Source organism: Nannobrachium achirus, assembly GCF_963921795.1.
Source record: "Nannobrachium achirus genome assembly, chromosome: 8".
Taxonomy (NCBI): Eukaryota; Metazoa; Chordata; class Actinopteri; order Myctophiformes; family Myctophidae; genus Nannobrachium; species Nannobrachium achirus.
Window position 1 is genome coordinate 15,888,646 of NC_137817.1, and position 17,238 is coordinate 15,905,883.

The window sequence follows — 17,238 nt, forward strand, 5'->3', positions numbered from 1 at the left end:
TGGGTAGAGTGGTGTGAAAGTGGTACTAAACGTGGTACTAAAAAGTATCCAATCTAGAGTAGGTCTGAGCTATAGGCCAAACAGCGCCAAACACTTCATAATGACTGATCACTTACTGAATTTTCATTTAGACCACCAGGATATGGTTGTAATAAATGATAATAGATTCTATTGTGTTATAATCACTGTTATAATATATTCTAGTGTATTATACTTCATAGTATAATAGTAATATATTAATACTTTATATCACAGTTAAAAGGGTCAATTTGTTTCTTACCGATAGGGGTACTTTTGTGTAATGGAAAATGTAGATATTTATGTTGTGCGGTGTGGTGTGGTGTAGTGTTGTGTAGTGTGGTGCTAAAGCTGCAGTCGAAAAGGGGCTTTATTTGATTGAGGTTGGATGGACTCAACGCAGGGCTTTGTTCCTATAGTGACCACCAGTTGTGGACAGTAAAAAAAAGACGTCGCTGCTGTCAGGCAGAAACCTCTTATCTCCATAATTCTCTTGATTATTTTTTGTATTTACTTTTATGATTTCCCTATTTTATCATACGACAGCGTCATACAAAATATGCTACCGTTGATTCCGTTGTATGACAATTTGCCAACGTAGGGCGCGTTCATTTAGGAACAAAACACGACATTTAAAACATGGAGATAATAATAAATTAATAATAATACATTTTATTTGTAATGCACTTTACATTTGTCAACAAACCTCAAAGTGCTACAGTACAGAAACATAAAAACATAGGATAAGGCTATTGCAAAGAGCAGTCAAAACAAGTTAAAAACAAGTTAAAAAGGCGCAGATAAGAGGTTTCTGCCCGACAGCAACGATTTGCAATTGACAAAGTGTATCTAATCTATACACTACTGCCGATAGTGACACAATATGCATTTCAATGATCTTGGATGCAAATTCACCTTCTAATGGTCAGTGTGGTGGCTTTCATTGAGCCTGCCAGCTGCTGTCTTTTTTTCATTTACATCTGTTCCCCTGGAGGCTTCAGATGCAATGCTGCACTCTGCCGATTCCACTTACCTCTTAAAGGTGATACACCATGAAATTTCACTTTTCCTATTTTAAAACCTTTTTTTGGGGTCCCACTAGCACCTTCTATCCTCACAAAGTCCCATTTCTGACCGTTGTGTCTTTCTCTGGTTTTGAGAAGGCGAAGGTTAAAAGTATCCCATGGGTTCTCAAAACAGGCTGTCCAGATTTGCTGCCGATTGTGACATCATCTACCGATTGTGACGACGTCATAAGAAAAAAAAAATGTTTTTCAAAAAGTTTTTTTTTTTTTTTTCAAATTTTTCTTTTTTTTCAAAGTTTTTTTTGGGGGGGGGGGGGGGGGGTGGCAGTTCAGGCCAAAGGTGGTACTGCAGCTGAAATGCTCTGAGAGCCATTCAAAAATGAGAGAGGCTCTCTATTCAGGAGTGGTAATTTAGCCTCAAACCTTTTGAAAAACGTTTTTGGGACATAAACAATATGACATAAATACTTTTTAAATGCATGGTGTATCACCTTTAAGGCTGAGGTAAACATATGTTCGGCCAGTATATAAAACGCAGGCACAGGTCTATAGCATTACGACTGTCATGCTCGCCGGAGCCGGCAAACGGCCTTTGGAAAAAAATAGAGAAATAGCTTCTGCGCGGGGCTTAAATCAGCGTGAGTTTCTTGGCCGGTTGAACCATGTCAGACCCGAAATCCCGGTCTGGTGGTTTAGGCCGGTGCTGTTTGGGTTGCTGCCGGGTGGAAACCTCATTATGTCGAAAACTGTTGCTTTTTCAGGAATCAATTAAAAAGAAAACTGATCTACAAGCTCAAAATGTGTGGGTTTGAGGTTGTAGATATGCTATGTTTTCTGCTTTTGGGTGAGATTATAGTATGAAGTGTGAAAAAGTAGGGCATGTATTTGCTGTACAACAAATGAAAAGCGAAAATGTGGAGATACAAGGTTTCTGCCTTGATCACAAGGCAGGGGACCGAGGTTTGCACTGGGCTAATAGCGGCGATGCGTGGCGATAGCATGGCTGCCCGAGCGCCAGCTTGTTGGCGGTTTCATTGGAAACACCTGAGGAGATTGTGTTTGTGTTGTTCTGGATTGTTCTCTTGTTCTCCTCTCCCCGGGCCTTTGTTCACGGCCGTGTCTTGCATCAACACTGGAGCTGATGTTTAATTTGGCTGGTTTGTCTCTTCACCCCCTGCGGTAGAAGTCCAATTGTAAAAGTAGCAATCTATCTGTTACAGGACCTGTGTTTTGCTTGAGTAAGGGTACAAAAGTATTGGCAGTATTGGCATCAAAATCATGCAGATTTTATAATTTTTTTACTTCTGAAAATAGCAGATCTACGCAAGCTCACAACGTGTCACATCGTACACGTTGTGAGCTTGATCTACTATTTTCAAATAGCTGAAGTAGGCCTAATAGTAGTGGAGTAAGAAAAAAGTCCAATATTTGCCTCTGACATGTAGTGGAGCAGAAGTACAAAGTATTTAAATACTTTGTAAAAAAATATTATACCCAAAGTACAGTACGAATAAATAGTACTTACGGTAGTTATAGAGGGTTAAGCAAATTGATAATTAAGATAGTCAATTGACAGTGCCCTCAATACCCTTGCTTTAACTTTATTAAAGACCAGTTTTTCTTGTAAAGGCTTCAGTGAGTCCTCCTTGTGCTCCAGTGTAACTTCATCAATTGGTCTGAAACTGTGGTTCATGTGTTTCTTAGAATCTCGACACACAACACACACTGGCTGTTGACATTCCAGACAGAACAGTTTGAGTTTCTCAGCATGCAGACTGCAGAGATCCTCAGACCCTGATGAAGCTCTCTTATGTTCTGAAGCTGTCTCTCCTGTTTGAAGGCCTCACACAGGTTGTTCAGAGACAGGTCACAGGGTGGATGACCTGTTGAATGGACATGTCTTTATTCTCTTCTGTCTCCACCATTATTTATTCACCATTCCTGCAGACAGGCAATACAGAGGCTGTGGCTACATGACAGTACAACAGGAACTTTAAAGATGTCACGACACACAGGACAGGAATAATCCTCTTCTGGAAGAGACGACGTGGAAGCCATTTAGTCTTTGAGTGAAGCTCCAAACAAAGTGTTTGTAGCTTCACTTCGAATAAATGGCTCAACATTCAATGCAGGAAATCAGTCAGTCAGTCAGTCAGTCAGTCAGTCAGTCAGTCAGTCAGTCAGTCAGTCAGTCGTACTAACACTTCCTCCTCTAGAATGTTCCCTGAAGTTTGCTTTCACTTTGAATCCTGGTTCTTGTTAAACTACAAGTCTGTGGCTGTGGAAGTCATCCTCCCTCACTGGAAGTTGTGCGTTTGATTTGAATGTGAAGGCAAATCATACTGTTCTTCTCTCCGTGTGTGTGTGTGAGTGTGACAGAGAGTGAGCGTGTGTCATAAGAGGGGAATGTTAAGAATAGGCAAGGGGTGTATAGCCAAGGCCATGAAACACACACGCACACGCACGCACGCACGCACGCACGCATGCACGCACGCACGCGCGCGCACACACACACACACACACACACACACACACACACACCGCTTCCTCTCTTCTTCAGTGGTTCTTTGGGATGTTTGCGGTGCTATGTAACAATTCATATAATTTAATAGATCATAGCATTCATGTGTTTATTGTGAATTTTACAGTTTACAGTTTACAGTTTACAGTTTACAGTTTAGGCATTTAGCAGACGCTTTTAATCCAAAGCGACTTACAATAAGCAGATAAAACATCACAATAATAAACAATGTCAGTACATCAACAGCAATATAACAAATGCAAATGAATATCTATCTAGAAAAAACAATATAATCCGTAAAGAAAAAAAGGTTTCTAAAAAATAAATAAAACTAAAAACAAATGCTAACTAGCTTCATGTATGGTCATTGATTTTTCCAGCAGTGCTAAGGGTTTAGGTGGAGTCTGAAAAGGTGAGTCTTCAGTCCACGGCGAAAGCTAGCGAGTGAGTCCGTTGTTCTAAGTGCGACAGGGAATTTATTCCACAGCTTGGGGGCCAGGAGGGCAAACTGTCTCGGACGAGTGGTTTTTGCCCTGGGGTTTTTAGCGAGGGTTCTGTCAGCATCCCTGTTTAACTTACTTACACCTTGTGGCTTCATAAAACACATGTAATAATTGAAATATTGGCCTCTGCAAAACTTTCTTAAGATGTCAAGATATAGATGAATTTGATTAAACTAAAATCACACAAGATGTGTGGTCGACATCTGTTTGAATTAAACATAATTCCTTCCCATACAATTTTCTTTACAGATCTATATTTGCCGAATTACTGTTTAATACTGTGTAAGAGACACTGAACCCCTCCTAAAGCCTGATTTCATAATTGGTTGCACATTTTGTCTCACACTGAAAATGGCCAATCTACAAGCTCACAATATGTAGATATACTTGGTGTGCCGGAATGCAACCAAGTATAAATCACCACTTAAAATGAAACCAAATGGATCCGTAAGGGTCCATTTGGTGTCATTTTACACTCTCAAGAGTTAAAGATCTATTAGGGTCCATTTGGTTACCAGCTCTCCATCATTTTGCTGGGCACCACCTGGAATCCCTCTGTTATTGTGGGGAAAGCCTTCGCAGATTGTCGATCTGCTATTTTCGGCGAAAGCTTTCCTCACAGGTCACAACACAGCCATCTGTATTGTGGGGAAATCTTGAGCAGCACTAGTGGACTCATAGTGTGCCATACAGTGTCAGTAAATAAGTCACTTCACAGGAAGGTTCGCTATACTCGTTATTACTACTAGTCACTCTGTCTGGACAAATTCAGGGTTCCTTGGGTGTGAGATCAGGTAAGACATGCAGAAAGGTACAAACCGCTTTCGCTTAGATTATTTAGGAGTCTTTTTTAACCCATTTAGAACGGGTACACATTATTGCGTATCATTATTTTATGCTTTACCTATTGAAAAATAGCAGATACCTATACAAGCTCGCAGTGCGAGCTTGTAGATCTGCTATTTTTTTTTTTTATCGTGAAAATTAGAATTTTGACCCGATTCTATAAGTGTCTTTTGAATCCTTCTAAGATTTTTTTGAAAAATCTATGTTTCTATGTCAGCAATCTGGCCAGCCATCGTCAAAGAAAAGGTCCTTTTCACTTAACCCACTGAATGCCACCCTTTATTAAAAATCTACAAAACTGGTGCCATCCATTTTGTTTAATTTTACCTTTTTATGGGGGCCAAAATCATATTTTGTACTTAAATTACATATATAAATCTATGCTTCTATCGAAAGCCACGCTACCCCTCTTACAAAGGAAAAAAATTATATTTATATATATATATCCTATCATTAGATTTGGGCTTCAATAGAACATGTGTAAGATGTCTTGATCATCATCATATGTTTATGCTGTCATTGGGCCTGTGTGTTCTCTAGAGTGCTATGGCCTTTGAAAACCACCAGGTGGTGGTGTCCTACTATCTGATGGACAAATAGAAGAAGGAAGAGACACGTCCATTCTTTTTTGGTCCGGGCCTAGTTGTTTACATTTTGGCCAGGCCTTTTTGCTAACATGCTACACACTTCAGAGCCCTGGCGATCACTATCAAGGGCTCTGAAGGCCGAATGGATGGCACGGCTGGAATCGCGTTATTTTTTCGAGTTTTTTGAGTACTTATACTTCGTCTGGGAAGCACGGCAAGTGTATAAACGAACGTGTATAGCTAACGCTAATGTGGACGGGAACCAATGTTCGGTTGTACCGGTTTCCCGTCGGACTGTGTTCACCGGTGCTACAGTCAAATCGGTCGTGGCGCTCCGGTCACGGAGGCTTTAGGCTAACGTTTGGAGCGATTTTTTTGAAATTAAAATTATGGTATGAAAGATAAAACCTTTGATTAATTAAAAAGACGTAAAGTGCGTTTATGGCACTGGAGATCAAAGACGTATAGTACGTTTATGGCATAATATGAGTCACTTAACTGGAGCTCGACTACTATGTCAGTGGTTCTCAAACCTTTTCATGTGAAGGACCCCCAAATGATATGTATTTGGCCACGGACCCCCATCTCAAAATATTTAGTTCCAGGGACCACCCAGAAGCAAAATTTGAGTTAAAATCATTCGCTTTGAAAATACATATATTCAAAGATTTGCCCACATTTTCACGACTTTTCCCAAAATAGCAGATCTAAAAGCTCGCAGCGCGGCACTCGGTGCCGCTCTGTGAGCTTGTATATCTGCTATTTTTCACTGGTTAAAGCATTCAATAATTCTAGATAGAGACGCAGCAGCAGTAGCTTCCAATACAACAGACGCGTTTCGACTCTAGGCCATCGAGTAGCACTGATGATGTGTCCGTGACATTTTCATTTGTCACTGACACATTTGTCCGTGTACTACAGACATATTGATGACACCATTTACCATTTTGTCTCTTTCCTCCCCCCCAGGTCCCCCCGGCCCCCCTGGAGTGGTGATCGTTGAGGAGATCACAGATACTACGGCCACGCTGTCCTGGACGGCGGGGCTGGACAACCACAGCCCTATCAGCACCTATAACTTACAGGCCCGCAGCCCCTTCTCATTAGGCTGGCAGACTGTCAGAACAGGTAATCAAATGCATTGAACGCTGAGAGTGTACAAATGGAACCCAAATGGATCTATAGGAATCCATTTGGCCTATTTGTAACTGTAATCACGGTAAACACATACATCAAATGCATAGAGACAGCGCAGTGCCTCAGTAAACTATAGGATCCTAGGTAAGCCAAGAACATAACATCAGTCTAAACCAGGGTTCCCCAATAGGCGGCCCGCGGACCATTTGCGGCCCGCGGGCAGCTACTGTCTGGCCCCCACCAACCCCAGTAATAATGGTGGTATAAGAGCAGCAACAACACTAGTATATCGTCATTGTTGGGTGGAAACCTCGTATCTCAAAATGTGTACGTTCTTTCACAAAGTAAAGCCCTGCTTCATCATACAAGGCCGTCGCACAAAAGTAGTGAAAACAGCAGATCTACAAGCACACAACGCCTCGCACCGTGAGGCGTTGTGTGCTTGTAGATCGGCTGTTTTCACTAGTTTAAATCGTTTTTAAAATGATAAATGCAAAACGAACGGTTTTGGACATACAAGATTTTCACCCGACAACGACGATATCTGAACTGTCACTGGAGTAGCGGGAACACCAATGTCACCACTTGCAATGTTGTGGCCCTCGGCTTGGTACCCTAGACATAATTCGGCCCTTGGGGAAAACTAATCGGGGAACCCTGCAATATACTATCAAAATAATAATCTACATAGACCCCTAGCATCTGTCTAAATAGCATGCTATCTAAACTAAATGTTTAACATTGTGGTCAAGAAATGTACAAAAACATGAGAACAAATGACCAAGGTATGTCTGCATGGTGGTTATATTTAGGTCAAGTGCTAAGGACTGAGTCTGAAGAAGAGGTTAGACTTCAGACGTGACTCGGAAATGGATGCTTTCAAATTGAGGATTTGACAGCATACTGTACATATGCAGCTAATCTTTAAATACAAATAACATACTGAGGGCCTTTTTTAAAGTTGCAAGGCTGTCCTCATTTCAACTGCTATTTAATTTTCTTTTTTTTTTGGGCGGCTGTTCAGTAGAGCTTAGTAAAAAGTCTGTTGAGTTGTATTAAATGTCAGTGGTTTGAATGCTATTCCGAGCCCTCTCGAAGGTTGGGGAAAAAAACATATTTTTTTGTTGTTGTTGCTCAAATCATAAGGCAAATCGTTGTTGTCGGGCAGAAACCTCTTATCTCTGTATTTTAACTTTTTGTGTTTTTTCGTAAATGAGCGCTGTACATTTACGAAATGTACAGCGTACTAACAGCAGCGTCACATAACAGCAGCGTCACACATACTAACAGCAGCATCACACAAAAGCATCAAAAGTAGTAGATCCGCAAGCAACACGTTTAGAGCTTGTAGATCTACTACTTTTGCTATTTTGGAATTTGACACAAGAGGTTTCCACCCGAAAGAGAAAAAATCCTTTGTTCATCCAATAATCTTTCACCCTAGATGCTCGTTTGTTTTTTGTTTTGTTTTTCTTTTCTTCAAAAAACAAATCCATCTATTATTATCATTTAGTGTCAAAGGATACCAGTTTGTCTTCAAATTATGTGTGATACATACTGTGTGAGAGTAATGGCACAGAGTTTGGGGGTTTGATAATGACTCGTTCCCATGGATAGATAAATCACTCTCTGCATGCTTCCCTCTTCCTTGCTGTTGGGTAGAAACCTCATATCTCCATATTTTAACTTTTTTTGTTGTTGTGTAAATTAATGAGTTAGTTTGTCATATTACAGTGCCACTCAAAAGTTCTACAAGCTCACAATAGCGAGGCACTGTGAGCTTGTAGATCTGCTATTTTAGCTTTTACTCCTTTTTATTGAAAGTGGTTAAATGGCTCTGTGGGTTTTTATAAATATTGAACAAATGAAAAGTATTAATAAGGGCTTGTGACTAAATAATAACTACACTGGATCCATTGGAACACAGGTTCCTTTTTTCACATTTTCCTGAAAAAGTAACCGTTTTGGACATACAGGGTTTCCACCCGACAGACAAGTGATGTTTTGGTTCCTCACTGTTCAACACCATCTAATTTGATGAAACACAATTAGACCCCTGTGAGGTATGAGCGAGTTAACCACTCCAGCTCAGAGCATTCCTATCCAGGGAGGGAGCCGGGTAGGGAGGGGGCATTCAGAAAATCTTTCAACACAATTTGGTGTAGAGGGGGAGAAAAAGCAAACATTAAAGGGATGTCAAAGAGAACAAAGAATATCCAGATATTCACATACTCTGGCACGTGCACACATAGACATCAAAGGGGGCTTGAGCCTCTGCCCTTTTATCCATCTGTAAAAAGTGCCCTCTCCAGACCATGAATGCAGTTTTCACTATGGTGAAATAAATGCAAATGCCCTCTTTCCATGCCATACCTGAAGGCAGCATTCAAGAGAATTGCCTTGTCCAAAGTCTCCTGAACTTGAACGCAGCATCTTATGTTGAAAGAATTGCCCTCTCTGTGTAGAAATCCATGCCGTACCACATCTCCAGTATTGACTTGATTATGCTTAGTTCAGTGTGGTATCAAGCACCGAAAATAGCCGACCTCCAAGCTCACAACGCGTCGCGCTGCGACGCGTTGTGAGCTTGGAGGTTGGCTATTTTCAATATTTCCACCAAAAGACCCTTTCCGAAATTTCAGCCTCTGCCTTTCTAATATTCTCTGCACGTCCCTGAGATACAGTATGTATGAATGTTAAAGTGGTAACACATAGGTCCCCATAGCGGCTGGTATGGACATGAGAATACGCGTACCGTCTACAAAAAACACATACGGCAGAAACTTCACAGGTTAAAAAAGATTCCAAAAAAACAAACAAACAGAGAAACTCTGGGCCATTTTAAGTAGTATAAGTGGTTAATATGAGTGAGGTAAATGGGTCTCCAACGCCAACATAGTTATCAGTTCATGTTTGAAGAGCGGCGAGCTTGACTGAGCGGCCATAAGAGCTGCTCTGCGTCCCGCGATAAGACTGTGTGCTCTGTGACGTTTCGCTGAATGTTTGGCGTGTCATGCATACATGCTCTGAGTCTTAATGTTTGTTTATTGTTGTAGGGGCTAATATTGACCAAGCCTGATTGCGAAGGCCCTGGAGAGAGGCCAGATTAGCGTGTTAATCTGTCGGAAGAGCAATCCTTAATACTTTCATGACACGTGACGCGAGGCTGCTCACAGCAGCTACATGAATACTGATAGTCGGGGAGCCACAGGCCCAAAAGCTCAAAGAAAAGGGTTGAACCTGTGACGTCATGACATACTTTTTATTTTATTTTTTTCTATTCATTTGGTCATTAAGGTACACAGAATGAGAGGCCTGCTCTGCCGGAAACATTGCGAGAAAAAAGAAAGTTAGGGCTATTTGTATATTCACTCTCCCATTAACTTCACGATACAGGAAAAGAAAAATCTGCTTTAAGTAGCATGTGAGGGGTCAAACTAGGGGTTCGTCATGATTCTGAATCCATTGCAAGCATTTGTTTTGCATGAAAAACATTCCTTGGGCTAAAAACATGTCACGGTTTTATGCTGCCGTTTTTTAGCCCAAGGAATGTTTTTCATGCGAAACAAATGCTTGCAATGGATTCAGAATCATGACGAACCCCTAGTTTGACCCCTCACATGCTACTTAAAGCAGATTATTTTCTTTTTTTATACATATATATTTTTCTTTTCCTGTATAGTGAAGTTGATGGGGCAGCGAATATACAAATGGACACATTTTGCAATGTTTCCGGCAGAGTAGGCCTCTCGTTCTCTGTACCTTATTGACCAAATTAAAAGAAAAAACTAAAATAAAAAGTATGTCATGTCATCACAGGTCTTTGGCTCCCTGACTATGATACAATGCAGCACTGGCTCTCTCTGCCTTAAAGGTAGCGTATGTTTTCTGTTAAAGCTCTATATCCTGACAGTAATCATTGCGATAGACTAGAGCATTTTGTTCAGTAACAGGAATTTCCCTTTCTCTCCAATTTATTTCACAATTTCAGCCAATCAGGAGAGAGCAACTATTAATCAGCTTAATTTTGATGGTGTTCCATCTGCTAATTTCTTTATGTCATCACTTCCAATTTCACTTGTGTAATCTGTATCCTCCTGATTGGTTAAAATTGGTAACCTGATCTGAAAATGCATTTTCTAAAGAGCTGGAGAGACAGTACTGAACAGACACTCTATACAGAATGTATAGCTATTTAACGCTTATTTTAACCAAAGACAATCACTTACCCTACCTTTAACACAACATGACACAACACAACACAGAACAATATAGACGACACACCATCGTTCAGTTTGGCTTCTCGTTCATGCAGTGATACTATTTTCAGTTCATGGTGTATGGCTTTGGGTCGTCAAGCTTTGAGTATAACCACTTGAACCCTAGCATCCATTTTCTGGTGGGGAACATTATTCCAAAAATAGAAGTGTTACAAGCTCACAACATGTCGCCACGTGACACATTATTGGGGTGTTTGCGGGGTAGAGAACGTCCCCTCCCGACGTTTTCTAACCCAGTTTACCAGATTATCGGGTAAGATTATCCTCTAGTGTGAGCGTTTCAAAGATTCAATCTTAAGCCTCCTGACCTCCTCCCCGATCATTATCAAACATTGTTTGATATTGTCGTTGTCGGGTGGAAACCTTGTATGTCCAAAACTGTTTGTTTTGTATTTATCATGATTTAAACTAGTGAAAACAGACGATCTACAAGCACACAACGCCTCGCACCGCAAGGCGTTGTGTGCTTGTAAATCAGCTGTTTTCACTACTTTTGTGCGATGGCCTTGTATGATGAAGCAGTGCTTTACTTTGTGAAAAAATGTACAAATTTGAAACTTGGAGATACGAGGTTTCTGCCCGACAGTGACGATATTGACCTGGATTGATTACTGCTGTCCCAGTGGACAGACTGAAAGACAGCCTGTACAAGGAGACGAGACAGACGTGAAGTGAATGAGAGGACCTTTGGCACGGTGACTTGTTGACAGTGGTGTAAAGTAACTAAGTAGATTTACTTAAGTACTTTTAAGTAATTTTGAGGTATTTGTATTTCCAATTTCCAGTACTTTTACTTCTACTACACTACATCTCGGATACAAATATTGTACTTTTACTCCACTACAATTATTTGAACATTTTAGTTATTAGTTACTTTGTAGGTGTAAATTATAATTTTATAAAACACACATTAACCCACTTTAGCCCTATGTTATACTTTGTCTATTTGAAAATAGACGATCTACAAGCTCACAAACATTTAGTACTTTTACAATTGGTACTTTAAGTACATTTTGATGCCAATACTTTCATACTTTTACTCAAGTACATTTTGAATTCTGGACATTTACTTGTAACGGAGAACATCTACAGTGCAGTATTGATACTTGTACTTAAGTACAACATGTGAGTAGTTTTTTCACCTCTGCTCGTTGAAACAACCTGTGGTGTGTTGGAGAGCTGAGGCTTGTGGATAATGTGGTCAGAACACTGTCTGTCTATAATGGTTCTCAAAGTGGGGTCTGATGACCCTCCAGCTAAATTATTTAATATAGCCAATTTAACCATATTTTATACTTTAGTAGCAAATATACAAGCTTGTAGATGTGCTGTTTTTGAAAAATATACTGTATTGTGTTTTAAAACAAACATTTGAAGTAAAATCTTTGCATCTGGGGGTCCCTAGTACAAAATAGTTTTTTTGTTTGTTTGTTTAATTCATGGGTCTTCAACAGGGGGTCCGGGACCCAGAGTTACTACAGGGGGTCCTCCAAATCTTTGAGTGATAAAAACTTTTTTTCTCCTTTCACTGGGTGAAAAGAGAGATTATCTGACATATACTGGTAGAGTATATGACAGTTTATTTACAGGTATACTGGGCATATACCGACATTATTGGGTATATACTTTTTGAGGGATATTCTGGCATATTCCTCTGTATTCAGTGATAATAGGTGATATACTGCCCCCAGCTAGACAAAGGCACACCAGGGGGTCTGGTTCATTCCTTTGACCTACAAATTGACTATTTGTTTAAAGAAAGGGGAGGAGGGCAAACAGCCCCCCTCCCAAAAAGACACATTTTAGTTTGCCTTGTATATAAAGTATAGGGCTTAATTTGCCTTAACTCACATTTTCAAGTAATTACAATGTTGTAAAAAGTAGAAACTTGCAATCTCATGTACTATAATGACATTCAATGATGACTAATTAGAAACAGTTGTATGATACAATACGTCTTTATTTTTGAACATCATAAGAGATACAGTATAGTATTGTATAGTACAGGAATAGCATGCAAATTGACTGGAACCTCATTTGGTCTAAGTCAGGGGTCTTCAACGTTCTTCGCGCCTATAAATGCCTTCGAAGCATCCCTGTTGCGTTATTTAACCACTTGAACCGTCAATACTTAATACATTTGACCTTATACTCTGTACTTAGTTCGTTCTTTTTCCCCTCTACAACACACCTCTTTGCTGAAAATAGCCGATCTACAAGCTCACAATGTGTTGCATCATGACGCATTGTGAGCTTGTAGATCGGCTATTTATTTCAAAGTCTACTGTACATAAAACAGAAGCTGTTTCTGATCTGGGTTCAGACAACACCATGACCAACAGTACAGTAGCTCAGACCAGGCAGTTCCTTTATTCTGTCTTAACCAATCACTTTCCTTATCAGTGTGAAAATGTGACCAATCAGGTTTCTTGCTACTACCTTTGAATTCAAACTGCCTGCCTGGCTGTCTGGATCTCTGGCAGACAGTATAACTGCTTGCTGAAGAAGACAGAGAGAAGTGTTACTTGAATTAATGGATCATTTTCAAACTGTTTGGTAAGTTGCAACAAATATAATTCTATGTAAGTAGTCTATGTTGGAGACAGGTAATAGTAGAGACATGTAACCATTTCTCAAAGCATAGCAGCTAACTAAACTAGGTTTTTGTTTTGTTTTCTGCCAAATTAAGGGGGACAAACATTGTTGATTAGATTAGATTAAATTAGGTTGTATTGCTTGTTGTTCTCACATCATATTGTCTGTATTTATCAGTGACCATTTCTTTCAAACCATGGACTGGAGGCCTTTTAAACTACTTTTATGGGTTTTAACCACTTAAACATTGCATTGCATGCATTGTGGGTCAATTTTTTATGTCTCTGCACCAAATCTCTTCAACAAAATAGCCAATCTACAAGCTCACAATGCATCACAATTGTTGTGAGCCTCTGCAATTTTTTGACAAATGTCAGCCTTGTACCATTGTACTATTATATTGTATTTTTTATGTTGTTTGCAGGAGGCCTTAAGATTAACGCCAAGAAGCCAAGCCAAAAAGAATGAGAGTAAGTTAAAAGGAACTGTTTGTAAGACCTTTGTGTTCCTGTAATAATTCTAATTTAACAAATTGTTTAATTGCTATTATTTTAAAGTTGTGAGACACTGGCATGAGAGACAGAACTCACTTAAGCTCTTTTAGACAGTTAGCAGAGAGTGACCGTCCCCTTTGTCACTGTAATGTAAATGACCACTGCTAGGTGGGGGTGGGGTGACTTTACTGGGCCAGTCAACAACATGGTTCTCATTAACAGTGTCTGTCTGTTCTCCACATGACCTGTATGTGTCCACCAAATGCACAGGAAATGCCTTTTCTTGAATAAAAACTAATGTGTTGCTTCTCTCAACAGTATCAACTCACCACACAATCTTGGTGTCATGACACACGTGCTGGAGCAGGTCAGCATTGCTTTTCCTGACATAGACGGTGACTTAATAAAAGGTAAGAAAATATATCATTTCCCCATTAATGTCCTGTGTGTTTGTGATAAGCTGGGTTTTACTCATTTAGCTTTGAAGTAGTCACGCATGGCTTGCTGGACCAGTTCCTGTTTTGACTGAGCCTGTGATGTGATGGGAACGTGTCACTGTTACTGCATGTCATCTTTTCGACACCCGACTCTAACCCTCACCCTAACCTTAACCTCTGTGGGTGCATGTGAGTTGTCCCTGCCGACCTTGCGTGGAATAAACCCTGTTACTGACCCATAATATCAGACTGGTTATTCTAAATATCTTAGTAGCCATGATACTACAGTGTTCTATTCCTCATTTTTGTGATAACACCTTTGAACTGGTTTAAATAGATTGTGTTTGTACATAAACAACGACATAAATCCTAATTGCATTTTCCTTGTATTTTAAGCTGCCTGCAAGACCCATTTTGAGTCTTTGAAAAGGAGCCATCGACTGGACCAGCCAGAAAATGCTCTCCGCAAAAAGAAATTGACTGTGTCAATGAAGCACCGACAGAGAAAGACCAGGGTAAGTTTGGAACTGTTTGTTTTTTTGCTGTTGTTATTATGTTTTACATGTTCAATGTAATAATGGTAATTAAATACATACAATTAATTGCTATTCTATGTTTTACAGTTGCTGACCACCAGGAGTTTATATCTTGAGACAGATGAAGAAAGAGCTGTGTGGTCGCATGCATGCTGGGAGCTGATGTCAGAAGAGGAGGATGCTGAAGTTGATGGGCGCGAGGTGTGGATCGTCTCATCTCCTCCGGAAAGAGATGCTCAACTCTCCGCTCTCTGCAACGTGCTCCAGGAGAGGAAAAAGAGAGACCCGCGGTGGCTTAATCAACACCACCGCATGCACCGAGACGCACTGGGAGAGCACCGCCCATTCATGGCTCTCTTAAACAGTACCATGACTTAAATGGTTATGTTGTCCAGTTTGGACGGAGAGGAAATGGGGACACTGTTCAGCCAGCGATACACTGCACAGAACTGCTCATTTTTGTAATTATTGTCCCCTTTGTGGGAGCAGAACTGTTGTCAGTCGCTGTTACATTTTCATTTCGAACATTCGAAATGTTTTCTGAATGCTGCATACTGTGAAGTTGAATATTAATCTGTTGCACATAGAACACACCGTGAAGATGTTTACAAAAGTTAAGTACAGTAGCCTACAGTACAGTAGCAACTACTGGAAAAAATATGCTGTTGGCGTATAGAATATGTCAAACTGTTTGCACATGTACATCTGAGGATGCTCTTTTCTTTTCCTGTTGCTCTTTTGTCTTTTGCACTCCTTTATTCTTTACGTCTTACTACTATTTACTATTTACACCTTTTTAGATTATTATTATTTTTAGATGTGGTTTGCTGTTATTATTTTGTTTTTTGATATACATGCGTTTTCATGTCAAGGATCCCCACAATTGTAATTGAAAACTGACACCATGTATGCACCATTTAAATATTTTGTAACATTATGCTTTTCTGTTGTGTTTCTCTCAATAAAAACAATTTACCTGACTGATGCCTATTCATTCATAAATTAATTCTATGTGACACATTTTGAGCTTGTAGATCTGCTATTTTGCTATTTATTTTTAATTGGAATACTGAATAATGATTAACTTGAATATCACTTTGAGCTTGTAGATCTGCTATTTTGCTATTTAAAAAAAAATTGGAATACTGAATAATGATTAACTAGAAAATAAATATACAATAATATACAATATAATATATAATGGACCCAATGTGGAAGGAGGGTCCACGAATACCCCCCCCCCCCCCCCCCCCATAACCCCCCCCCCCCCCCCCACGCCCAGTGTGGAGAGGTGGGGGGGGGGGGGGGGGCACACACACAGATCACAGCCAATCACAGCTGGCTCAGTGCACATGCTCAATGAAAATTCAGGTATAGGGAGGGGGAAAAAATCCCTCCCACCAGTGAGAAATCCTGGGACTTCTGAGGTGTGAATTCTGACAGCAGCCACAGCAGGGGTTCACGAATACTTAAGTAGTGGTACAAAACGGCTATATACCGAACTGAATACTCCTGAATATCTGGCTGATTACCTCATGTTTATGCTGGTTTATTTACTGAATACACTGTCATAGAATGTAGTATACCGGTCCGATAATCTATCTTTTCACCCAGTGTTTATTATATTAACCACTTGAACCCTAGCGTCCATATTCTGAGAACTTTAGCCAAAAATAGCAGATCTATTTTCGGCAAAGAGCTTTGGTGTAGAGGGGAAAAAGAGCAGACTAAGTACAGAGTGAAAGGTCAAGTTTATTAAGTATTGACAGCTCAAGTTGTTAAATATCGGAAAACACAAATTGACATGAATCCAAAATACACTGATGATTGTGCTGTCAAACAATGAAACTATATAAATCTATTGGTTAAGTAAAACATGAGAGTACTTCCTACACCCTTTGCCCTTTCCCCCCACAGACCCAGACCCAGTCACAGGGGACATGGAGTCAGCCATGGCGGTGCAGCTCAACCCCTGGGTGGAGTATGAGTTCAGAGTGGTGGCGAGCAACGCCATCGGGACAGGAGACCCCAGCACGCCCTCCAGAGGAGTTAGGACCAAAGAATCCGGTAAACTAATCTCCTTGCACCACCGAGCAGTGGTGGAGAGTACATATCGTTGCTGTCCTCTTATGTTTTTGTTTTTCTTTCTCCATAAATCATATGACACCGTCACACAAACGCATCAAGAATATTTTCAAGCTCGGCATGGTGGCGCAGTCGGTAGTCCTGTCACCTCACAGCTAGAAAGACCTGGGTTCG

At 40.3% G+C, this 17,238-nt stretch overlaps 1 protein-coding gene across 1 annotated transcript in view; it reads left to right on the forward strand.

Moving 5' to 3' along the window:
* Positions 1–17,238, forward strand: part of cntn5 (contactin 5) — a gene marked incomplete at its 3' end in the record, with an annotated part of 350,866 nt that overhangs the window by 301,232 nt on the left and 32,396 nt on the right. The window contains exons 16-17 of the mRNA XM_080731735.1: positions 6,470–6,628; positions 16,897–17,046. Coding sequence (XP_080587861.1) covers positions 6,470–6,628; positions 16,897–17,046 — 309 coding nt within the window. The remainder of the gene's footprint in view (positions 1–6,469; positions 6,629–16,896; positions 17,047–17,238) is intronic.